The following is a 24,756-nucleotide window of genomic DNA, read 5'->3' as shown; positions in this document are numbered from 1 at the left end:
CTTTTCCAGTCACGTTATACTGCTACGGAGCACTGAGAAAAATATTTAGTTATGTAAGTCAAAAAGTAAATGTGCACTTTACAGGGTCGCAACATTTGTAAAGAGGTTTTTAACTTGTAAAATGGACTTTAATATTGCTTATTCATTGTATCATATGACTGAGGTTGATATATATAGCTTTATAAGTGCTTGGAAAAATCTTTTAAGAAGTCACATTTTTCATTATCTAAAAGGTTTAAGTCATAATAACTAATAAACAAAGCAATTTAAGTAATTTGGGCATTTATCTTTAAACTATGGATAAATCTGATCTTTATTTATTTAAATTTCTATATCATATTCCATTTAATTGCAGACCGTACTTCTGTGGCATTTTCATCTCAGTGCAACAAAGTCGCCTTTAATTGCCGACAGCGTTCGCAATTTTTCTTTCTTTTGTAGATTTGCATGTGCAACTTTCACCGCTGCCACGAAATCTGTCGACGTCAACGTCGCTGCTGCAGCGCTGCGACAGAGGCGAAAGGTGCAAATTAATTCGTGGCGCCCCACGCCTAACCTTTTTCACTTTTGTCCCCATCATTACGCCCGGCATAATAACTTGCGTTTGAAATGAATTTTCCATCGTTTTCTTCTCAGCTTTGTCAAGTCGGCCGGCAAAAGCTCAGCCAAAAAAAAAAAAATAATAAAAACCCATCCCAAAATGTAAGGTGTTATCTCATTTTGAAAATCTTCAACTGCTAAGTGGATGCGCAATGAAAAACAAGGCGAAAAAAGTGCCACCATTGTTTGAGAATGTTGAAAAATCAACTTGTATGTCCCCGAGCAACATTTGACTTAAACCTACGTACAAAACTCATTGTGTCTTCAGGCAGGGCTTTGACTTTGGATTTTCATGCGACGGTACATTGGTGACCACGAGACTTCTCAAAATTGGCACCTGGGTGCGAAAGCCTTGGACAGTATAGTATCTTTGGGGTTGCTTTGTCCTGAAGATCAAATGGGGATAAAGGAGGGACAAAGGTTTTTATGCGGAAGAAGATGATATATAGTATACCTTTTAAAGAAAAGGGTATAACAAAACCCCTTAACGATACTTCCAAAACAAATTACTTTAAGGTCGATGTGCATCATTAATCAATTGATAACTTCCTGTGTCCGTACAAAATGTAAAACAACTTATCGTATATGATCTGTGAAATATAGGTAAATAATCTATAGTGATCTGATAAATATTGATTATTCATATCCTTAAACTCCTCTTAATAAAGTAACCCGGTTAAAATCTACTTTTCCAAGCATATCTCATTCTTCTCCTTGAAAACTTTCATAAATCACTTTCCTAAGTAACCCACACCTACAAAACGGAGCTTCCTTCATTACCGTAACTCTTTTCAATTAACATTTTTAAATACCGCATTAAGCCAAATATGTACGGCTACAAATGGAGTTAATTTTTTCTTCTACGATCATATATATATTTTCGTGATCTGGACGGCAATTAATACCTGAGAAGCGTTAAAAGCGCAACGCTCCGTGGGCATTGAGGGCGGCACTTTTGTATGTACTTAGTTGTACTTGGAGCTGTTATGCCGGCGTTGACAAATGAGAGCGGTAAACGCTTCAAACAGCGGCAGTTCCAATCCAAAAAGCTTAGAGCAATGACGAGTCATTGACATTCGCTGGCTGAACTAGAAAACTTACAAATCCGCATTCGAAAAATGTGATAATTGCAATGGAGTACAGTGTTAACGAAAAATGTTATTTGAGAAGCGAAAGATATGGATAGTTAGCCGATGGTGGATATACTCTATAATATATATCGATTTTATTGTTGATTTATGACAAAAGATTGGGTTTGTGTCGATTTTTTATCGATCTCGATCGAAAATATCTCCTAAAAGTAGGCAATCTCTTTTAGAAACTAGTTAAGGATCATAAAACATTATGGGTTTTCTCTTATGTAATTTTGTATCATATATAAATATAGATAAGGATAGAATGTCAAAAAACTTCCAAAAATGATTTGCTTTTTAAAAAATGTAAAAACAATATTTGTTTGGTAATCAAACCAAAGCCCATGGTAGCCTTAGCTAGGGTATGCCAGAATCCATAACAATATCCGTTTATGTCCATGATAATTTATATATTTTTGTATACCCAGAGGTACACACACCTGTAAGCGTTGCTAATTGGCAGATTTAGAGAAACAGAGAGGAAAACACGAACAACACAAATGAAGATCTCTGTCAATTTACGGACTGCTAGGCATACAAAAAACTTCTATTGTTCCTGCCCAAATTGGCTTAATTTATTTGGGCATGCTTTCATCACATCCCATTGCCATAAGGATGATAAAGAGCTTGAGGGGCAGCTTTCAAGACAAGTAACTCCGGATGAGCTTAGTTTCTAACGATGAGGTGTTAATCGTCGGTCCCACGTTCGTTCCAATATAGCAGGCACAAAAAAGCGGGGCAAAGATGCTTAATTCTAAGAACGCAGTTTCTCTGAGAGACACATATATAGTATACTAAAGTATTGTATATGGAAGAACACGTATGAAAAATTAAATAAAATCCCCTCGGCAATCGTTGAAGCATTTGAAATCCAATTGTAATTACTGCTTCGTTCACTCTCCCGTGACCAACTCGCATCAAATGCGATACAAATATCTGCTGCGGGCCTAGGAAGTTGGGATCACTAATTGAGTGGGGAAAAGTTGTAAGCAAATGAAGTGGAATCTAAAGCGAATACTGTATAATTTTATAGTAGAACCTTCTTGAAAGTAAGGTGGATTTATAATGGGGTTAATAACTGAGTATGGTTATTAAACAAAGTTTATTTTTAGATTTGAAAAAGTAAGTTTAATATTTAAATGATAGCTGATTGTAATTTTAAGAGAAAACTATTGTTTCAAATTTATAAAATATTTCTTAAAAAATTTAACTTACAAATAAAATGTATAATAAGGAAATATTTCAAAAATGTAGTTAAAATCAAATAGCTATATATTCCAACATTCAAGATAATCAGCAAAAATTTGCATTTCCCTCTGCTTTTCATATGCTTGTAACTTTTTGGGTTTATTTTGGTTTTCTTGTTTACCATTTTTTTTATCGTTATTAGCTAATTTTAGCCAGTCCAAAATGGCGAACTACGCTAACGACCGAAAACCTTTGTTGTTGTCGCTGCCGTTGTTCATTTGTGTGTGGCTATTATTTATGAGCTTTTTGTGATTTGTTTTGATTTTATTTTGCACATAGACACTCGAAATCAACTTGTGTTCAGTTATTAGGCACCGGCGCATTGTATTTCTGAGATACTCGCATGTATCCGTCCGATACCTGCATTGAATTTGCTTTTTTTCATTCATTTTTCTCGTTTTTAGTTTTGTGTTTTATGTGTTTGTTTTTCTGTATTTTTTTTTCTGTATTCATTTTACACAATTCCCAGGCCTAAGACGGTGCCAGTTCGCCGCTTGGTACCTGGTAGCACCCGGCATTCCCCTTAAACCCCTTAGCCAGGCCAGTAAATTCGCAGTAGTTCCAGCCGGAGACGGAGCCAAAATCCAAAGCCGGGTCGCAATTTGCGAGTCTAGCTAAGCGCATCTTTCTCTCTTATTTTCCCATCAAGCTTAGCTTCAGTATATGTGTTTATATTCGGCGAAAAATCCCCGATCGTAAAGTTTTAAAGCTTCCGAACCTTAGGGTAAATAAATAAATATCGCAGTATATATACACAGCTCTAATTTTGTTTACTTTAAAAAGACTTATTTGCACTAAACTACAAATATTTCTTAAGAACTAGAAGTCGCTAGTTATATATTATAAATACTGGTCCATTTAAGGGAAAGGTTAATAAGATGCTAAGGCAGAGAACATTAATATTTAATCTGTTTTAGTAATATCATCTTCGTTTTGAAGAACCTGAAAGTTTCAGTTTGGAATTTCCATTGAAATAGAATGCTGTTTTGCTAGGTTTTGCTGTAATAGTATCTATAGAAAACCAGCAGCTTTACCTACTTTTCCACCTTTCCAAGCCACATTTTCAATTGGATCGCACAATCAGTGATGCAATGAGAAATTAATTTGGTTGTTCATTGTGCCATGCAAATTAGGGGACCCAAAAGACAAACGCAAAAAAAAATACAGTAATTAATAATGTGGTAGCAAGAAGTGAAAGAAAAACTAAATAAAAGCCATTGGATTAGCTGTGGGATGATCGCAATTAGAGGGATGCTGTAGCCCATCTCCACTTTCATGTTGCATAAACATAAAGATAAACATAAACGTAAACAAAGAAAGCCACTTCGTTTTATTGACTAATCACTTGAGTTTGACCAACTTGAAGCGAGGTTTTTATATTTCGTAGGTTGCCCGTTGTTGGTTCGTTGGCTTGTGACATTTTAATCATAAACCCTAGGAATTATGCAATTAACGAAGAGAGTCGGAAAGACAGATCTTCGGCTGGTTATGTAACCCGAGGCGGGTCCACTGTTGGGTCACCAAAAAAATAGATAATAAACGAGCATCTAGCATGATTCAAAGCCATGGAGAAGGTAAATATCAAAACAAAAAATCAAAAAACAAAAAAAAAATGAAACTGGTTCCCGGACAACATGGCGTATGAGCAATGTCCGACTAACAGAACTAACATACAGAGCATCGAAAGTCTTATCAATCAAGACCAGACTTGGTATTTATTATTTGTATTAAAAGCGATTCCCAGAATTGTTCAAAATAATGGGCAATGCAAGCAAACAGCAGGCGGCGGCAGCTGTTCGAGCAATCAAGATGATCGTCGGCCGACTATATAGCATAACTAGTGCCCAGGTATTCTGCATCTGTGTTTGGGCAAGTGCAACGCTTTGGCCAGCTACAATCACAATGGAAAAATTACAGAAAAATACTACAAAAAAAAACGTAATGTTTTTTTTTTCGTAAGCAACTTGAAGTGGTGCAACAACAACAACGGCAACAACCAAGTTGCAGCCAGCAACTTTTAAGTCGGGGAGCAAGTTATACGAGGTCTACATCGTTTGTTAATATACGAGAGTGTGTGCGTGTGTGTGTGTGTGTTGGCGGAGTTGTGCGAGTACCTTTAATTTTTTAGTGTGTCGCGAGATCTTTTTTTCCATACTCTACTTGTATATATATGTGGAGTACATACCCTACATATCAATGGGGCATATTGTTAGCTTGGTATTAACTTAGCTTATATGTTTCTGCCTCTGAGCCACATTAGCTGCTTCTAATTGCGGGAATGCCTAACGAACCGCTTGGTTCTATTTATAGTTGTGTGTGTACACAAACTATTAAATCATTTAATATAATTTTATTTTTAAATTCAATTTAATTCACATTCAGCTAATTGGTCAGCGTCAACGCACAATCACGTGTGTAGCTCAATTGCAAAGTCCACATCAGCCGAAAGCTTTTTCTATACCTGAGCTGGGCTTCCAAAAGGTGGAGTAGTTACTCGATAAGATGGACTATAATAAGTTAAAGTTAAATAAATGAAAATGTTCTTAAAATAAGTGGTAACTTGCTTATAACAAATAAGGCAATTCAAGGCAAAGTTATCTTCAAAAGTTTGCACTTCGTGAAGTATCACTGTACCCAAGCTCCCATGAATGTAGCACAATTGTATTAGTAAGCCAGCCAGCCAGCTTGAGTGTTATTGTTGATATATTTTTCTTATTTTTTGTAGTTTAAACTTTTGTTTTTCGTTCGTTTTTGTTCGTATTTCAGCTTCGTGTTGATCATGCAGCTGCTGTCTCTGTCTCTTTCGGTTTGTTGGTGTGTGTGAGAAGCCGCTCTGCCGGCGTCGCAGCCGCAGTCGCGTTGAAAAAAGTTTTAAATCTGGTAGACAAATCTGAAATGAAACGCGTTTGTGGCTTCAGACGGCGAGTGGCAGTCGTACAACAAAGACGTAGTAATCCAAAGTTTCCAGAGGCCAAAAATCCCTCCTGCTGAAAAGTTGGTCAGGCAACTTTTTCAAAAAAAAAAAAACAACCAACAAACCCGCTGCTTAAAAACGTACCAAGAAATTCCTTTTACTTTTTGTCCAATATTTGGAAAATCCTCTACGTAAGTGAAGGAATATAAAACTATATGCTTTGAATATTACTAAAGCAAGTGAAAAGTGATGAAGTGTGGATAAAGTGAAAAATTTGAACTGTTTGCTTGCCATCAGTTTATCCTTGCTTGGAAATTAATATTACGTGGATTTCAAGTCCTTAAGAGAGTTAACCGATTGTTCCCCACTATTTTGTAGTGCTATAGATGACCGAGAAGGATACCGTCTCGATGGCTACCGTGCAAATGAAGCCTGATTATGCGGCTAGCGAGGTCTACAGCACCGCCAGCGAACCGCCACCGGTGAGTACAGTAAAGCTTTGATATGTTCGAAGCGTTCTCTTTGTGTGTGACAAATGGCGAAACTAATTACAAGCAAAATTCCTCATTTTGTACGGCAATTATTTGCGGTAATTACGGCTATGTACCGAAAAAATGTTAAAATCAGAAATAGCGATAAATATTTTTGTTAATAACTGCGTATATGATTAAAAAATCATCTTTTAGCTTTTAAAAGTTTTAATGAGCTTAGAAAAATTCCTAAGTGATCTTTTAAAACAGATCCACATTTTTTGTTTCTGCGCAGTTACTATTTCTACTAGCTTAACTGACCCGTTGAACGTTGATTGGTCGGCAGCCAAGTGGGTTAGAAAATGCCAGGGTCACCCTTTGACTTATTGCATCCGCTGGCGGACAACAGAGCGTATGCGCAATGCGGACTCTTTTCTGCAAGCAGTTGCAAACGTGAGCTGCATTTTCACCAAATCAGTCTGCATTGCATGCATAAGCAATTTGCACAGCCCCCACCATTAATGTGCAATTTTAAAAATGATTATTATTGTCTGACAGCCGAGAGGGAATCGCATGCAACGTGAGCGGCTTTGACAATTTTCTGCGGCTTGACATTTCCCTGGGATAGTCCATCGTATACTCATTCGTATCTGCAAGATACAAGATATATATATATCCATATACTGGTATTCATTTCTCGGCAAGGTGTGAATGGATCTGTGTATCCGATATGGTTGGACAAATAGAAATCCGCCTCAATCCCAATCTCGGAGAGCTCTAATGTTATAGTCACGACACGCTAATAACGCAAACCTAAACAAATACCATATCTATATAGACTGCGCCATCGCCGAGTACTTTGACTTGTTCAACTTGTTTTCCCTGCCATATATATATATATATAACCATACTTATTAGATCTCTGGGTGTGATTGAGAGTGTGTGTGTGGGGGTAAAATTAAAATAAAAATAAATGAAAATTTGCATAAATTGCACTGTAAGTTTTGCATTTGGCATTCAACAGTCAGCATCCGCATCACCCATAAAATGATTTGTGCGGTTCCATTCACGCGAGGGTTTTCCCCTTCCATTATCATCGCCTTACCAGCGGAGTACAGTGAAAGCAAATAGTTATCTAACAGGCTCAATTGAAGTGGCCGCTTCCATTAACCCCAAAGCACAAATGCGGCAAACCTGATTGGTTAAGGTACTAAAAGTGGAGTTAGAAGCTTTAAAAACTTATTAAAAAGATATTTATGCGTTATGGAAATTATTTAATCTAGTAAATATAGTAAAGAGCAAGAGGATAGATACATTTTTAAAGCACTGTTTAATGAATGTATTTATGAAGTATTTGTATAATTAGCATTTTTTGTTGCATTGTTAAACGCTTTTAATACGTCTTTGTGACCATAAGCCAAGCCATTAGAAAAGCCATTAGGCATAAAACGATCAGCTTTTAAAATCAGTAAAATGAATTATCATCATTATTATTTTTAATGAAAAAAACTATATATTTAAGATGATCTTTCTGATGGGCAGTAAAAATAATTATGCACTACTATATACATTTTATAGATTAAAAACAAAGCCAACGACTTTGATTTAATATAGAGCCTATGGCCTGACCTTTCTAATAACTCAATCCATCAATCAATGAGTTACTCAATACGTCAATAGCTCTGTCCTAGCCTTCACAAATCGACCCTTGACCAAAAGCTTTCCCTTTTGTGCATTATTTACGTTTAAGTCATAAGTGTTAGGTTTTTACCTCAAGTATTATTAAGCGACACCACACAAATGCAGTAAAATCTCATTAACTTTTTGTCTTTTCTTGTTTTTTATGTACTTTTCCCTTAATATCATGGTATATGTGTGTGTGTTTGTGTGCCCAACACTCGAATCAAAAACCACAAAAATCGTTTTTCTTTCATTTGGTTGTGAATGCAAAAAACCAAAAAAAAAAAAAAAAATACTAAAAACAAAAACCGAACCCGAAACCGTGATTGACAATATGAAATTTTCTCTATTTCCCCCGCACTCGCCACAACACAAAAACCAACACTCAAAACCAACCACAGATGGGATTTTTTAACTTTAATCATCAGGTTTGTCGCTCAAGTCTTTTGTCTGCACAAAAATCTTCACAAAACAAAGAAAAAAATAATATTAAAACCTCATCAAGTAGAGTAGAGTAAAAAATAGAGTGCCAGGCGATCCATTCACTTCCACTTCACTTTGCCTGGTGTTGATGATGATGATCACTCACTCCGATCGTAGCTCACTCACAATTCACTTTCGCAACTGCATTTTGGGGCCACACCAGCCACGCACGTAAAGGTGTTAAAAAAAAAAACAAGAAAAAAACATTGCACATTTCGAAAAAAAGATATAGATATAACCGAGAAAAAGCTGCCTCACCTGACTGCACCCACACTTCGGTGTCTTCGTCTTCAGTTTTCTCTCTTGGGCCTGCCATTTCCTCAATTTCGGCTTGGGGTTTCCTGTTACGTAATCGTGGGCTCCAAATGCGGAATCCAAACATTTTTGTTGATATTCCTATGCTGCGGCTTTTTGCATTAACCTGTAAATTTTTGCACCTTACGCGGAAAGCTTTTGTACATATTAGTCACGGCTAAAATCTGCTGGCAAAGTCAAATATTTGCGATGATCTAAGACGCAGTTTAGTTGATTGAGGCACTTGCCAAAAAACTTAAATGCGCTTAACAATCACTTATTGTTTATTACCTCATGTCTCTCGCCTTTTAGCTGACGGCTGAGTTTCTTAATGATTAAAGTACAAAGTCACCTAGAAATTACTCTACTTTTGAATCACAGCACTTTCAAATCATCGATAACAAATTGTTTAAAAACAAAATGCATGATCCATCTTTTAGAAGACTTAACTTTTCTGTAAATAAGCTAGTAACTCTTTTTGCACCTAGCACATCTTTAAACTATATCTAAAACTTCAAAATTTTGAAGGGGAAAACGTGCTTGGTCATGTTAAAGAGTATTTTGTGGAGTAAGGTCGACGCTTTTACCTGACCCCCAAACAAAAAACTGACACACTGAGAGGTCATAGACAAAAGAGCACGTAGAAATATTAAATTTCATACACAAAAAAAACTAAATCTGAATGTGCAGCGATAAACCTAATGGCTAATATTATATTTTTGTACTTTTTCTAGGCCTACAAGCGTCAGGCGAATTCGGTGAAAATTGCCAAGATCACCGCCTTCACCATCATCGTGTCGTCCTTCGTTCTGGGATCCTTCATCCTGGCCTCATCCTATCTGCAGGCCAAGGCCTCGTGTGATCAGGTTCAGGCCCTCGATTCGGTGCTGGAAAAGGAGCTGATGCTCGAAACTCTGCAGCAGGTGGGCAAGGTAAGTCCAAAATATTATACATATATATATATACCGATATGCCAATCTCAACGATCCGTTGTGCTTCAATGATCCGCTGCTATGGCAGATTGGTATCGTGCTCGGGCTCTGGGCTTCAAAATTATATAGTTGGGTAATAATGGCCCGCATCGTTTGGCTGCACACGCCACAGATTGGAGTGAACTCCCAAAAAAACTTGGAATATTAAGCCAAATTAAATATAATTACCGGAAAATGTAGGTTTAATCTGAGGTAGCCGAAAATATATTCGCCGTTCGTGTGGATTTGATTGTAATTTCCCTGAAATGTTGTTGACTGCACGCGCTATTAGGTCCATGGTATCGCATACTTGTGACAGGCACTGTAAGGGGTGTGTTTAAACACGATATATGATATGAGATATATATGTACACGTATTAGCTTTCCATTAAGTGGGAATTCGGTTTGGTAAATAAGTAAACAGTTTTTACTAGAAAGTTTAATGGTTAATAGTTTTAATAGGTTTTAATATATAACTTAAAGCTATGTTAAATCATTTACGAGCTGAACTAAATCTAAAATTTATAAGCCACTGAGAAAATTGACCTGTCTAACTAACAGCTGATACAATTATTGGCACATTTGCTTGGCCGTAAAGTAGAGTTAAGTGTTTCCTGGACATTTTCTTATACACAAATCTTGCCACATAACTGCCAGTTCAATCAAATTGATTGAATAAGCACCTCAATAGCAATTTCGCATATTCACATGTAACAGCGGGTAACAAATGTTCAATTGTTAGCTTCCTTGAGAAATTTCACGCATGTAACCGTAACCAAATGGCCATTATAAAAAAAGATATAGACACACCATAAAACTATGGATATAAAAAAAAAGTCTGATTGATGATTGGATGACTGGGCAAAGAGCATAATTCAAAATTAATGACTTACGGTCGTATCATTTGCATTCGTGTCATCAATATTCAATTAGCCGATATGGAAAGTGCAAAATGAAACAAATTATACAAACATATAGCTTATAATGATCGGTAATCAGGTTATTCAACCCGATGTGCAGATGGCTTATGTAAACGAATGAACGAACAAACTCAGCGAATGCAACGATAAATTCAATCAAGCGAAATTCCCATAATTTGACGCTTAAGTGGACACCAAAATGGTGGAGTTCGCTTTTGGAGCTTGCGACATAATAACCAGAGAGCAAACAATTGCGAATCAAATGCCAGACAAAGTGAAAGCAGCAGCAGCAGCAGCAGCAGCAGCATTCAGTAGTAACAAAACATGTTGCAAGCCACATACAAAGATACGACTATTCGTACAACAACAACCAAAATCCACTCAACCGGGCGTGGGCGCAGCAATTGTTGCTGCTGCTGCTGCTGGGGCATCCAAAATGCCAGAGATCATCAGCTAAAAGAGCAGCTGCAACTAGAGATGGTCGGAAAATCGTGAAAGTGATTTTTCCCTATACTACTTCCCTTGCTGAACTGAATGCAATTGTTATGTGATCACCCAAAAAGCCAAACCCCCTAAAGTACACCTTTTTATAAAGGCTCATTATTGGGAATATATGATCCCAATTAATTTGATTGTGCGGCGATTTAATGGATAAGAGTGAAAGCTACCAATAATTGCACAGCAATCTTAATGAGCCATTGTTGCACTAAAGTTTGAAGTACACTATAAATTACTTTTTTTTTTAGAAAAAATAATATCAAATTTCGTGCTTTTTTAACAGTAACATTTATCATATAAAGGTAGAATATTATGAAAGGCTTTCTCAAAGGCAAATCTCAAAATGCCATTTCATCAAGACAATTTTGTTTCCTTAAGATTTGAAATGCAGTCAATGCACTTTATCTTAAAAGCCTCTCCACCTTAATGGTATTTCTCAGAATCCAAACGGAGTTAATAAATCCTCCACCTTCCAAAATCCAATTCCATACACCTCCACTGGCGTTGATATCTCCTGCTGATGAAGATCTTCTCACGTGGCCATCGCTTGCAACAGCCGTTCCATAATGCAATTTTGCTGTCATTTTGTGTCTTTTTTTTTTGGTTGGTTTCTTTTTGCCGGCTGGCGCCGCTTGGTACCGACCAAAAAAAAAGGAGAAAAACAACCTTTCAGGCAAACATCCCAAGCATCCAACAAAAAGCCATCAGCCAGCTCTCAGAGACCAAAGACCGAAGACCAAAGACCGGAGTTCCATTGTGGTTTTGGCCATTTGCCGTTGACTGTTTGCCATTTAAGGCGAGTTGCGCGCTTGAGTCTTTCGTTTTTTTTTTCTCAGTTTGTTTGTCGTACTTGGTTTTTTTTGTTATTGTTGTTGTTGTTTTTGGGACACAGCAAATGCTTTTTGGCCTGACGATTATGTAATGTACCGACATACAGGCAGACAAACAGCCAGCATATAGGTAAATATAATTTATCTGCTGTTGTGCAAAATCGTTTGGCACTTGGAAAGAAGAGGCACAGAGAGGAAAAACTTATTATGCTGGCTAAGCAAATGGATTTTTTTTATGGATGATTTCCCTAAAGAAATTGCCGTGAGCCGCCTCTAGAATTACAATTGCAGCCGGCGAGTGACGTGCGTCAGTCATTCGGCGGGCTATAAATAAAAGTTTTGCAAATTAAATGCCTACCGTCTGAGTTCGGACGGTTGTCTGTCATTTTAATTGCACAGAGCATTCAATTTGTAATCATTTAATTGTCATCTTAATGCGACTCGAGTCGATTCTCCACATGTCCCTCGCAATAAAAAAATTAGGGACAGACAAATGTTCTCTTTGTATTATAATAGATCTTATCTCCAGACGCGACTGGCCTTGAAATTCAACTACAAATGCGAAAAATAAACAATCAAATCGAGCGAACTTGTTTGCCGAACTGGTTGGGGTTTGGTTTCGATTTCAGCTGATTTTTTTTTCTGTATTTTTTCTTACTTTTTTGCTGTTTTCCTCTTACACATATGATTTTAAAGTGAAATTTACGGATTGTGTGTCACCTGGTTGGAGAGCACATGACTCAAGATTGACTCAGTTTTTGGTCAATTTTGCATATAGACAGGTTTTTGTGCGGCTTTTCTGAGAAGCTGTGGAAATTTTGTGGCATTCGTCACAGCGCTAAATTACTTTTGAAGTTGGAGATAGTAAAATAGTCATAAAGAAAATAAGCAATTAGTTATTATCTTAAATATTTAAAATATACACGACAGCATCCCCTTTCTGAATTTCCATTTTAAGTTCTTTCTTTTCCGTCTAAAGTGAACGGCAAACATCCAACTTTCAGCTCTATAAACTCAGACTTCCTGTTATATGAAAACATTGAAGAATCTTTAAAAATCTAAATACATAACTCAACCATCTAGAGGAAATCCGAAGAGAACTCGTCTCAGTTCAATGTCAACATCTTTTGTCAAGTACACGGTGACCTGCAAAATAAGCCATCCACAAACCGGATATATAAAACATTATCCAAATCAGCTTTATCCCGCTTTAACTCCACCCAACTCCTAACTCCCCCTCATTCGCCGTGGCTTGGCATTAATGAGGTTCATATAATTTAAATTTATTTTTCGTTTGTTTATTTCTGCGGCCATTGTGGCTGGGCATGAATTTTTGCTTAGCCACGATCCACTCGGTTACAGCTCAGATATAGCCATTTGTTTGAGTGTGCGATTATGTAATTTCGTGGCTGTTTCGTTGTTTTGTTTAGACTTCTCGAGCCGCGGCAACAACAAGTTTATTCCGATGGCATTTTACTTTTGGTTTCCAGCCAGTATGTAGGTTGGGGTCACATCTCCGCCGGGCAATTGACTGCGATGACTGCCACCGGGTCGGGTCTCTGCCCCTCATTGTTTCGAGCACGAAGAGCTGGCAAGAAAACCAGTAAAAATCACAGTCAAGAAAATAACGAAAACAAACAGAAACTCAGTTTCAGTTGAGGGCCTCGAACAACTTTGACAATTTTACGACAAAACGGTGGAAAATTGGGGGATATAAAATCGTACACGATGATCTAAGACTGAAAATTGGGGTTCAGTAAGAGTTGGTGATGTAGGGCTGTTTGGTTAAGGAAGTGACGTAAGCAAATAAGTACTTAAAGTTATTGATTTTATTATATTATTTAATAATATTATTATCTTTGCTTTTCAGGAACTTCCCCGTGCTGAACCCCTGCTGGGCGCTGCTGCTGGATCATCCGATGACTCCGAACTGCAGAATCTGGAGCCAGAGAGTCGCAAGACTGTAGCCACCCACGATACCGAGGAGCACTCCGACAAGGATAACTCCTACTCCGACAGCGATGAGACCGATGAGCTGCAGAAGTACCCCGGCAAAATGCCGCTCGAGCTGGACTTGAGTGACCTGGCTGCCGCCATTCTGCGCAACAACAAGAAGTAAGTAACAAAAAATGGATAATAAAAAATAATATTTTAAACTATTATTAGTTAGATATCCTAATGACATTTCTAATTTCTATAAAATTATTCACTTTCTCTACAGATCTCGCATGAACTGTGTGGTGGAGCGCAAGCACGCCGAGGAGATCGTCGACTCGCCCTCAAAGACGGTTGCCCTGCCCTTCGGAGTCAACCTGACCACGGATCCAAAGAAGGCCCGCATCACGGGCGAGCGTATCTCGATCTTCTGCGACGGCGGCGATGACAAGGAAAAGGAAGAGAAGGAGGCCAAGCGTCAGCGTGAACAGGAGGAAGAGGATTCCGATGAGGATGCCGAGCCACTGAGGCCCATGTTCATTCCCTTCCAGCGTGTGCCCATTCCCTTCGGACGCATTCCCGATCAGATGCCTCTGACCCATATGCCCCAGAGAATGATGCCTCCAGCCATGCAGATGCACCAGCAATTGCCTCAGCAACAGCAGGGTCCCATCATCATCCGCCAGCTGCCTCCTCCATTCCAGCATCTGCCTATGCGTCCACCAATGCCACCACAGGTGATCCAGGCCCCTCGCATGGAATCCTCCGAGGAGATGCAGATGCCCAAGGTCCAGACTCTGCGTATTCACATGCAGCAGATCCCCTTCCGTGAGATCCATGTGGCCGATGATGTGCCCGTCCAGATTCCCGCCCAGCAGCAACGTCAGGAGATGCAGCAGCGTCAGGAGATGCAGCAGCGTCAGGAAATGCAGCAGCGCCAGGAGATGCAGCAGCGCCAGGAGATGCAACAGCGTCAGGAGCAGCGTGAGATTCCCCAGATCCAAATCCAGCCCATGCCTTTTGGAATGGCTCTGCAGCGTGTTGGCATCACCGCCGAGGATCTCAGGAACATCCAGCGCATGGCTGAGGATCGCATCACCGATGAACTGCGTCGTCTGGCCGCCGAAGAGGGTGCCGAGTCCAACGAGGGCAGTGATGAGGATGTCTCCAGCTCTGCCGAACAGGCCACCACCGAGGCCCAGACCACAGTGCAGCAGCCACAGCAGACCACCCAGCCTGAACAGCATCAGCAGGAGGAGCAGCACCAGGAAGTCAGCCAGGAGCCGCAGCAGCCACAGGAACAGCAGGTGCCCCAGATGCGCATTCAGCGCTTGATCCTGCAGCCCCTGCCTGAGCAGCCACGTGATACCATGACCCCGCCCATGCCCGATCAGCCCCAGCAGCTGCCCTTCGGACGCATGGTCTATGGCCGTAGTCTGGCCCAGCCTGTCCGCATCCCGGTGCCCATGATGCAGGCCATTGAGGGAGGAGCCGCTGCCCCTGAAGAGTCCCAGCGACCTCACTGTGAGTACTTTTTCTGTTTTTAAATTAAATGTTAAATTAGCAATTTTTACTTTTTTAACGTAATCAATTTAATGAATATTTATAAAAAAACAGATTAGACTTGAAATTAAATCTCATTTTTCATTTTTTACTTAGTTTTTTATCCAAAGATTGGAAATTGAAATTGATTGAATTTTAAACCAGATTTAAGAATTAATAGTCTTATTAATTACTGCTAGCAAATGTAATTAATCTTTAGACAGCATTTTACCTTCATTAAATCCCTGATAAAAATGAGAAAAAATATAGATTAATCACCGAATAAATATGTATTTTTTTCTAAATCACAAATTAATAATCACAAATTGTTAATTTGTATCCACAGTCGTCCAGCCTCGTTCCGTTTAAGTAACAAGAAGACCACGCCTGTGATTGCTGCTGTGCGAATCGAATCTCGACGAGAGGGTAGAACGAGAAGAACTAGGAGAAGGAGTCATCATGTCCCCAAACTAAACCCCAAGAATCTATTGAATTGTAACCAGGTCGTCTCGATTTGTTTTGTTATTAAAGCAGCTTAAAAAAGTAAACGTAAAAACCAAAACAAAATCAAAAAGTTTTAAATATTCCTTTTAAACATTTTTGGCCTTCTTCTAAAAACGTTTTCTCTATATATCATATTTGTATATTTTATAATAACTGCGTGTATAACATTCCAAAACAACAACAACAACAACAACAACAACAAACACAAAAACGGAAAGCAATATCCTGTGAAAAAAAGGAAATTTTGAAAATTTTCTAAGTGTTTTTTTTTCTTCAGTTTTTTTTGAATTGTCTACAGTTTTGTTTTCACATACACACGAATAAATCCGATGGAAATTTTTGTACATAAATTATTATCGTATTTTTAATTAATTAATTGTCTTGTGTAGTTGATAGTAAATTAAGAAAGAAGCTGAAGCTGATCTGATCTTGATATAATCAAATTCTAAAACCAACGACAGCTAAGAGAAATTTGTACATTTTATATGAATATATATACTATATACACACAAACACACATTTTGAAGCGAATAAAATTGTGGATAATTGGAAATCAAAAATGAAGTGTTTTTTATTTAGTTCAGGGGAGGAAACTTAAAACTCCTACAAGAACTTTACTCACTGCTTATTCATTCTCGTTGTTATAAAAAAATATATTCAAACACCCTTTGATTTTTTAAATATTATTTTATTACCTATTTACCCACGATTTTGATTCTTTGAGGTATCACCCAAGTCATGCAAATTCGCATAAATCGAACAATGTTTTTTGTATATCCTTTAATCTCCCGCATTTCCTCGTTTTTACATTTTTGTGCTTGTCTCTCGTTTACAGTTTATGTATATAATATATATATATATATGTATATATATTGATCAGTGTAAGTTATATGCTTGTATATACAGTGTTGCATGTGCACAAGACAGGGTAATAACAACCGATGTCAGCAGCTTCCGTTGGCTCAGCAAGGATGCGCAATGGATTTGTTTTTTTTTTCTTCTTAATTTTCTTTACAATTACTTCTTGTATAATATAACATATATGACTAATCGTATGTTGCATTGACAAGTGGGGTGTGTAGCGGTTTGTTTTGATTTTTAGAGGGTTAGGGTTAGGGTTTTGGGTGGGGTGATGTACAATACGTTTTCGTAGCGTTATTATTTTTTCTTTAAAACTAAATTTGTCTAGGCCTTAAAAACAACAAAAAGACACGCTTGAATACAATATTACATGTTCATAACCAAAAGAATTATGAAGGAAACATATATACGGCGGTGGAAATAATATAATGGATCTAAACGCACAATCTTTGTTCCTGGTCGGACTCACTCATCACTTGTATCACTGATTTCACTGATTTAGTCAAGTTAACCATATCCTCTATATCTGCCTTTTCTCCGCCGATTTTCTCTGATTTTTTTCTAGGATGTAAAGCTGTAACAACGCGAACGTAATTCCATAATTAGGTAGTTATTATTATTAGCACTTCATCTCTTCGTTGACTATAACTACTGGGGTACTTTAATAATGGTTGAATGGGATGACTTCTTCTAGCCATTCTCACATTGATGACCCTCACAATTGCCCCAAAAGATGCAATTTCCGACGCCACTGTAGCATATAAGTGATACGGCTGTGAGAAATACAAGGCTGCAGATGGTGCAGGGTTTTCGCTCGAGGAAGAACCCAACCAGGTAGAGTACTATAAACATAACGTGGGTTTCCATTAGCGCCGGATTCGTGGGTTTCGGTATCAGTAATACGGGTAGCAGGCATTGTAGGCAATACATTCTGTGTGCGGGTGGGTGTGTTTTTGTTTTGTTTAGGTTCTGGGTTCTAGTCGCGAGAGCTCTGACGTGGTCTTCCGCGCGGCCTGCAAGAGTCCCAGGAAAACCCAGGGGGTCGAGGTTAGTCTTAATTGTTCTATAATTACTATCTACAGTAGTCCTGGGCAAAGACCAAAAACGTCAGCAGTCGAAAGATGTGTTTTGACTGGTCTTAAATGGATCTTTTCTCGCTGGGATTACCTCTTTTTGGGCCTCCTGGCGCTGACCTCTCGGTTTTCGGCTCGTTTAGTCGTTGGCTTGTTGTGCGTCGTTTAAAATTATCACATATTTACCCAAAGTACCTTAAAATCTCTAAACATTGTAAAGGTCAGTGTTACCAGATTAAGTCAAATGGTTCACTTATTACCCCTAAAAAATCCGTATTTGCCTCTAAATTCAAATGAGCACTGTTATTGCGTCAAAAGCATTTTTATAAAATTGCAGTTCATTATATAATTTATTGAAAATAATTAGTTAAAAAAAAAAACAAATATAAACTATTATGTTAGCTTCCACGCCAATAAAAATAAGGACAATCCGTCTCCTTATAAATAAGTGTTGGTAAATGACCGATTCTAATTCATTGGTTCTGAGGAACCAGTGGTACTTCTGCTGCCCGCCAAGAATGTAAATTTAAAGTCAACATTTTTTTTTGAAAATTAAGAATTATTGCATTGTTTTTTATAACAAAGTAAAAATACGGCATTTTATTTATTAATAGATAATTCATTTAAAACAGAATATAGACCTCATCCACTTTAAATTTTCTATTTGATAAAACAATAAAACTTAGTCTTTTTTAAGTCCAGGTGAAAACTGCTTAGGACTGCATGGACTTATAGTCATATATGTAGCTATCATGAAAAGAATGCTTCTACAAATGCATTTCGTTTTTATAGTTCTTACTACGGTTATATTGTGCATACTATCAGCTTGTTCCGATATGAATTTCAGCTCTGGCCATGATACCTACAAGAATATTTCTGTATATTTTAATTTTCTTTATGGCAGCGGTTGATGAACTCCCTTACTTAGACTAAACATTCCAGTAGAGCGTGTTTTCGTACATCGAAGGAACAGTAGCCAGAGGCAGCAGGAAAATCCATCCAACAAATCCAGCTATGTAAAGGACAATAGCCACAATTCGGCGCCAAAGATCCTGTTGCCACAAATCCTGCAAATCTGGAAGACCCATGTGATTGCAAAATGCGTGAACCAAAATTGGTGCCACAACGTGACCCGTTCGGGCAAATAAAAAGGCGGAATAGAATCCAAACAATGTGGTGTAGATGAACTGAAACAGTCCTATTAACAAGGCAGTGCTCAGCTCAACTCCCAAACTTAATCGCTCGGCTATATGATGCAGATGGGCAACTCCAAAGAAAAGTGGAGTTATAAAAACGGCGACCAATGGGGAGAAACTCTGCAGGATCAGGGGCATCATGCAGGCTCGGAAGACAAACTCCTCGCTTACAGGGGCCATCACATGGTTGCGCACCCAGATTATGCTGCTAAAAGATCCTCGCCAGTAGTCCAGATCTAGGATAAAAAAATTGGTTTCAGTCTCTTGTAAATAGACTAAGTATATATTATTAACAAACCGAAATAGGAGCGAATTGACTCATTTTGCATGTTGACAAAGATGGGTCCAATGAAGAGTAGCACTGTCAGACTATAAGGTATCACCACAGCCTGCCATAATCCTTCCAATCGGAATCCCAATAACTTGGGAAATGACTCCCGGCTAAGAAGTTCTGGTGATGAGAAGTAATAAACAAATAATGGTGCCACAACCATCACCATGGAGACACTGACAAATCTTCTTTTTATCGTAGTTGGATGATCCCGGTTGTGTTTTGTGCTCCAAATGTAGAGGCTTCCCACGTAGAGAATGGCTAGCGCCAAGCAGCAGATCACCGAGGTGACCACCGGGATCTGGGGCAGCGATTCGTAAACTACACGTTCCGTCATGGTAACTGCGGCTTCCACCTCACTCAGGTTTTGCATTCAATATAGGTTATTGCTCATTCTTCGGTGACCATAAGCCGAAAAAAGTACACAAAGCCAGCTGGGATAAACAGCTGATATCAGAATTGAAATGGTATTTACTAGTTCCATTTTGGTATTTTTACTAGTTAATAACATAATAATGTTTATGAAGAGAACATTTTTTGTAATAAAGAAACTACTTTATTTCTGTTTTAGGATAAAGAACAGCTTCATGGCAATTTAAAAATAATTTACGTGGTGAATTTAAATCACTTCGTACAAAATTGAATGTACTTGGTCACATTGAAATCTGATAAGCATCGTGGGGACGGCGGCGACTTTTGGTTGTGTTTTTAAACAATTATTGCCGATAAAGTGGGCCGGTTATAAAAATAAATTAATAAACATTTTGCAAAAATAATCAGTTAACAGCCAAGAACAACCGAGATGTCGTTCCTAATTAAAGCAGCCGCCGCAGCCCGTCAAATCGTTCATAAGGTTTCCGAACATATGTTCCCAACTCTTCACAAAAGAGAAGTTGAGTTTGACCTTTGTCTTCGCTTTGTTTATCTTTCCACGATAGGTGCCCGTTCGTCATCTGAATCTCCTGGAATTCCAAAGCAAAGATCTCCTCCAGAAATATGGAGTGGCCATCCAGCAATTTAAGGTTTTGGATAACTCCAAGGCCGATGCAGAGGTGGTTAATACTTTTGGTAAGTGGAGGAACCATGCCGGTGTTTATGTAATCTCTTGACTAATTTATGTTAAATGGCTTTTCAGAGTGCCCGGAATATGTGGTCAAGGCGCAGATTCTTGCCGGTGGGCGTGGAAAGGGAACTTTTGACAGCGGTTTCAAAGGCGGCGTGCATATTACCACAAAGTAAGATAAATAGTATCCGTTCCGGTTTCACTTCAGAGATTTTCTTCAAATTTTTTATATTTTAAATATTTATATTAAAAGAAGTTTTCCTGAAATAATAATCAGTTCCTAATATGTTTTTATAGTAACTTGTTTATAATCGAGTTTATAATTTTATGTGAAGCCGAGAACATAAATAATATAAATAATAATAGATAAGGCGAGCTAATATAATTGATTGTACTTTCGGCAGCAAGAGCGAAGTGCTTTCGCTCACCCAGCAGATGATTGGAAACCGGCTGATAACGAAACAAACGCCGAAATCGGGAATTCTGGTCAACAAGGTCATGGTGGCACGCAGTATCAACATCACCCGGGAGACTTATCTGTGCATCTTGCTGGATCGCGAGCACAATGGACCCGTGTTGATTGCTTCACCTGCCGGAGGCATGGATATCGAAGCAGTGGCCGAAGAAACCCCAGAGAAAATTAAGACTGTCCCCCTGAACATTGATAAGCCCATTCCGGAGGCAACGCTCTTGGAGGTGGCCAAGTTCTTGGAGTTTAAGGGAGATGCCGTGAAGCGTTGTGCCGAGGAAATCCAGAAACTCTATACGCTCTTCAAGGCGGTTGATGCCGTACAGATTGAAATTAACCCGCTGGCGGAGACCGATAAGGGAGAAGTGATCTCAGTTGATGCCAAGCTTAACTTTGACGATAATGCCCAGTTCCGTCAAAAGGATATTTTCTCCATGGACGTCACCGAGGAGGAGTCTGATCCCCGTGAAGTAGAGGCTGCCAAATATAATTTGAATTACGTCGCCATGGATGGTAACATTGGTTGCTTGGTGAATGGCGCTGGTTTGGCCATGGCCACCATGGACATCATTAAACTGAATGGCGGCGAGCCCGCCAACTTCCTAGATGTAGGAGGTGGTGTCAAAGAGGATCAGGTTGCCAAGGCTTTTGAGATCCTTACCGCTGATCCGAAAGTCAAGGGAATCCTTGTCAATGTCTTTGGCGGAATTGTCAATTGTGCCACAATTGCCAATGGCATTGTGGCTGCCTCGAAGAAGTTGCAACTGAATGTTCCATTGGTAGTGCGATTGGAGGGAACCAATGTGAATCAAGCTCGAGAGATCCTGAAAAATTCGGGTTTGCCCATTCAGACGGCCAGTGACTTGGATGATGCCGCCCACAAGGCCGTGGCTGCCCTTAATTAAGGGTAATTTTGATCAAGGAGAGAATGTCTTCCAGATTATCACGACGCACATTAGCATTTAAAACGGATAGGCCTTTTTAATATAAGTTTTTATTGACAATATAACCAAAATATATCATATTTTACAAGTGTGATTTTAATTTATGAAAATAATTTTCAAATATAATTTATACATGTAAAAGTGGCGCCCTCGTGTGTGCAGTACCTGAACCCCGTAACAGAGCTCGGCTCTGTAATGTAGCGAATGCAACCCTGCTTGTTATCGATAGCCAGCTTGAGCCAATCCGATTGCCAGTCCACACCCAAAACAGCAGCCAAACAAACATTTCAGGGAAGCAGTGAAATTCCAATAGAATTTCCTCAATCAAAGGATGCAAAAATCGTCACACTTTGCCCGCGAAGATTCCCAGGAGCGTCTACCCAGCAGCCAAACGCATACCCACATTGTGAACATGAAGAGACGTACTTTATCCGGAAGTTGTGGCGTTGGCGTCTTCGTGTTTGCTTTTGCCTTCATTGTGATTGCATTTGCAACGCCCAGTTGGTTGGTCAGTGATTACCGCATCACGGGCGCCAAGTTGGATCGCCTGGGATTGTGGGTGCACTGCTTCCGGTCGCTACAGGATGTGAATGACGATAGTCAACGGAGGTTCTTCGTGGGTTGTCGCTGGGTGTATGACCCATTTACCCCGGGCTACGATGAGATTCGAGGATTCCTGCTGCCCGCTTTCATGATAGCCACTCAGTTCTTCTACACCTTGGCTTTCATTGGAATGTTACTGTCTGCAATTGGGGTGCTCATATTCGTCCTTTGTGCTGGTCCGGATCAGAAGCATTTCATAACACTGATCAAGTCAGTGGGATACGTGCTACTTGGAGCCGGGGTAAGTGCAGCCATTGCGGTGATAGTTTTCGCTGTATTTGGCAACCGGAATGGTTGGATGCCGGAGCATGCAAATAATTGGTTCGGCTGGTCCTTCGTCCTGGCATGTGTGGGTACAGTGTTTACCCTGGTGGCAGCCACTTTGTTCCTTACTGAAGCTCATGTTCAGCACAAAAAGAGGATACAGTTCAAAGAATCGCAGACGCGATTCGAACTGGTGCGCGGATAGTCGCAGGTGAGTACTTGACTATATTAAAGTCAGGGTCAGTGGCTTAACCTTCTTGCATTGTCTCTTTCAGTCGCAGCAACTGGCATACTTGCACCAAGGAAATTACAAGCAAATTAAGAGGAAAACAAAACAAACACATTCCGTCCCCACGAAGAATTCTCACCCCAATCATTACAGTCGAACTTCTAAAAGACAAAACATCCAAACTCACATTTTCTGAAAGTTAAAGTTTCGTTCTTAAATGTTATATGTTTTTATGTTCTTAGCTCGAAAGTATTAGTAATTCTTCTAATTAGTTTTTCTATAATTAGAAACCTCTTAGGAAGATATCTTCATAAGGCTTGTCTTCAGTTTTTCATAAACTTAATAACTATAAAACTGTTTATGCAGAAGTGTGTGTTTGCCATATATTAGTTTCAAAAAAGTATTTAACCCAGAAATGTAAATTAGTTTAACTGAAAAATGTCATGTCATGTTTCGTGCCTAGAAACCTAAAGAAAATTGAGTTCAGAGAAGTTCGACTGTAAATGTAGTTTTTAGATAAGAAAGTTTATGCAATTGACAGTCGCACTCATATTACAAGCCTTCAGTTTTTGGTACTTATTAATCATCCATCCAATCGACCAAATCAGTTCCAAACGAAGACTGAATGTTTTTCCGAATGAAAATCACAAGCACCGCTACCATCAAACGAAGACGCTCAACCAGATGACTCATGTTCATGTAGAGTATTCTACAGTATTTGCATATCAATTTTCGCTCAATTGACGCCCTGAGACAACCACCACTCCCCCCTCAACAATTGTACGTATTTTTTTTGCAAAGTCGCAGGCTAGTTGAAACTAGCAACGAAATATTACACTCGTGCCTTAATTAGAGAGAACTATTTTTGTATAGTTCATAGTGCCTAAAAACCATTTATTGTTATATACCTGATCGGCCTGCCTGCGATGATGCCCATAAAACCCATTGGATTGCATAAACTTCAGCTAAGCTAGTGCCTTAATTAAGTGACCCAGAGAAAGCTAAGCGAATTCTGTCCCTTATCTATAAGAACATTCTCTTTTGTAATCGAATATTCCGCACAAAAATGCCTTCTTTTAAAGGTAATTAATAAGTAAGTTGTACTTTTAACCGTCCAATGCACAAAACTAGTATTTGTAACATATCTAAACTTCAAGAATTTAGCAATGTTTTTAAAAGCAATACAAACATCTTTTACCCCCTTTTACAATAATATTTGTAACATGTTTTATGTACAAACGACTTTTAGCTAAAGCGAAGAATAATAAAGTTTTTATTGTATACAACAGCTGAATGCATCTTTAAAGCGGGTTCAAGGCAGTTTGGGTCCAAAACTAAAACCGAAACAATGCATCTCATCCCCACTTTGGTGCATTCGACTTAGTTTTCCCATGGCGTTTGCATTTTGGGAAAACCGAAACAAACTTTTTGTTGTCAGCTTTTGTAGCAGCTGAGGCAATGAGTCGGATATGCATCAGTTTACTGGGGTAACAATTGATATGCCAGCGATTGTGGGCTGCACCATGTGTCAACCCAACGATTTCGAAGTTATCTTTTTGTGTCGGATTATTTGTTAATGATTGATGAAATCAGGGTATCTAAATAAAAAAGATATACCAAATTGTAATGGCTTTTGTATAAATTTAACAATTCTGATTGTTTCTAATAGGATATTGTTACGATTTCAATGGGCTGAAGGCA

At 38.8% G+C, this 24,756-nt stretch overlaps 5 protein-coding genes across 6 annotated transcripts; 3 read left to right on the top strand and 2 right to left on the bottom strand.

Annotated features, from left to right (window-relative positions):
- Positions 1–5,872: 5,872 nt before the first annotated feature.
- Positions 5,873–16,582, top strand: LOC108107861 (putative uncharacterized protein DDB_G0268364). Its single transcript, XM_017215628.2, has 6 exons — positions 5,873–6,086; positions 6,274–6,377; positions 9,557–9,754; positions 13,912–14,156; positions 14,263–15,500; positions 15,865–16,582. Exons 2-6 carry the CDS (start codon positions 6,282–6,284, stop codon positions 15,885–15,887), a joined length of 1,800 nt encoding a protein of 599 aa, XP_017071117.1. The 5' UTR covers positions 5,873–6,086; positions 6,274–6,281; the 3' UTR covers positions 15,888–16,582.
- A 203-nt stretch (positions 16,583–16,785) lies between these two features.
- LOC108107864 (bladder cancer-associated protein) lies at positions 16,786–18,201 on the bottom strand. Its single transcript, XM_017215633.2, has 2 exons — positions 18,051–18,201; positions 16,786–17,896 (listed from the first exon to the last, which is right to left on the bottom strand). The coding sequence occupies exon 2, from the start codon at positions 17,811–17,813 to the stop codon at positions 17,574–17,576; it is 240 nt and encodes a 79-aa protein (XP_017071122.1). The 5' UTR covers positions 17,814–17,896; positions 18,051–18,201; the 3' UTR covers positions 16,786–17,573.
- A 523-nt stretch (positions 18,202–18,724) lies between these two features.
- Positions 18,725–19,912, bottom strand: LOC108107863 (CAAX prenyl protease 2). 2 transcript variants are annotated; one of them, XM_017215632.1, is made up of 3 exons: positions 19,451–19,912; positions 18,881–19,388; positions 18,725–18,818 (listed from the first exon to the last, which is right to left on the bottom strand). In XM_017215632.1, the coding sequence occupies exons 1-2, from the start codon at positions 19,854–19,856 to the stop codon at positions 18,886–18,888; spliced, it is 909 nt and encodes a 302-aa protein (XP_017071121.1). In that variant the 5' UTR covers positions 19,857–19,912; the 3' UTR covers positions 18,725–18,818; positions 18,881–18,885. The 2 variants fall into 2 exon arrangements, with proteins under 2 accessions (XP_017071121.1, XP_017071120.1); XM_017215631.1 differs by having other exon boundaries at positions 18,725–19,388.
- A 230-nt stretch (positions 19,913–20,142) lies between these two features.
- On the top strand, positions 20,143–22,039 carry LOC108107862 (succinate--CoA ligase [GDP-forming] subunit beta, mitochondrial). Its single transcript, XM_017215630.2, has 4 exons — positions 20,143–20,336; positions 20,422–20,551; positions 20,619–20,718; positions 20,951–22,039. Exons 1-4 carry the CDS (start codon positions 20,286–20,288, stop codon positions 21,918–21,920), a joined length of 1,251 nt encoding a protein of 416 aa, XP_017071119.1. The 5' UTR covers positions 20,143–20,285; the 3' UTR covers positions 21,921–22,039.
- Positions 22,040–22,214: 175 nt separating this feature from the next.
- Positions 22,215–24,343, top strand: LOC108108185. Its single transcript, XM_017216130.1, has 2 exons — positions 22,215–23,037; positions 23,102–24,343. The coding sequence occupies exon 1, from the start codon at positions 22,291–22,293 to the stop codon at positions 23,029–23,031; it is 741 nt and encodes a 246-aa protein (XP_017071619.1). The 5' UTR covers positions 22,215–22,290; the 3' UTR covers positions 23,032–23,037; positions 23,102–24,343.
- The last annotated feature ends 413 nt before the right edge of the window (positions 24,344–24,756 follow it).

This window comes from Drosophila eugracilis, unplaced genomic scaffold, assembly GCF_018153835.1.
Source record: "Drosophila eugracilis isolate 14026-0451.02 unplaced genomic scaffold, ASM1815383v1 contig_2088, whole genome shotgun sequence".
Classification (NCBI taxonomy): Eukaryota; Metazoa; Arthropoda; class Insecta; order Diptera; family Drosophilidae; genus Drosophila; species Drosophila eugracilis.
The sequence above is the reverse complement of the archived record's forward strand: the minus strand, read 5'-3'. Positions and strand labels throughout refer to the sequence as shown.

Coding starts and splice junctions, on each gene's coding strand:
- LOC108107861 (XM_017215628.2), top strand. CDS start 6,282: ATGACCGAGAAGGATACCGTCTCGATGGCTACCGTGCAAATGAAGCCT. Junction 6,378..9,556: donor CCGCCAGCGAACCGCCACCG/GTGAGTACAGTA, acceptor TACTTTTTCTAG/GCCTACAAGCGTCAGGCGAA. Junction 9,755..13,911: donor CTCTGCAGCAGGTGGGCAAG/GTAAGTCCAAAA, acceptor TTTGCTTTTCAG/GAACTTCCCCGTGCTGAACC.
- LOC108107864 (XM_017215633.2), bottom strand. CDS start 17,813: ATGTATTGCCTACAATGCCTGCTACCCGTATTACTGATACCGAAACCC.
- LOC108107863 (XM_017215631.1), bottom strand. CDS start 19,856: ATGCAAAACCTGAGTGAGGTGGAAGCCGCAGTTACCATGACGGAACGT. Junction 19,389..19,450: donor GTCAATTCGCTCCTATTTCG/GTTTGTTAATAA, acceptor TTTTTATCCTAG/ATCTGGACTACTGGCGAGGA.
- LOC108107862 (XM_017215630.2), top strand. CDS start 20,286: ATGTCGTTCCTAATTAAAGCAGCCGCCGCAGCCCGTCAAATCGTTCAT. Junction 20,337..20,421: donor CCCGTCAAATCGTTCATAAG/GTTTCCGAACAT, acceptor TTTCCACGATAG/GTGCCCGTTCGTCATCTGAA. Junction 20,552..20,618: donor AGAGGTGGTTAATACTTTTG/GTAAGTGGAGGA, acceptor ATGGCTTTTCAG/AGTGCCCGGAATATGTGGTC.
- LOC108108185 (XM_017216130.1), top strand. CDS start 22,291: ATGCAAAAATCGTCACACTTTGCCCGCGAAGATTCCCAGGAGCGTCTA.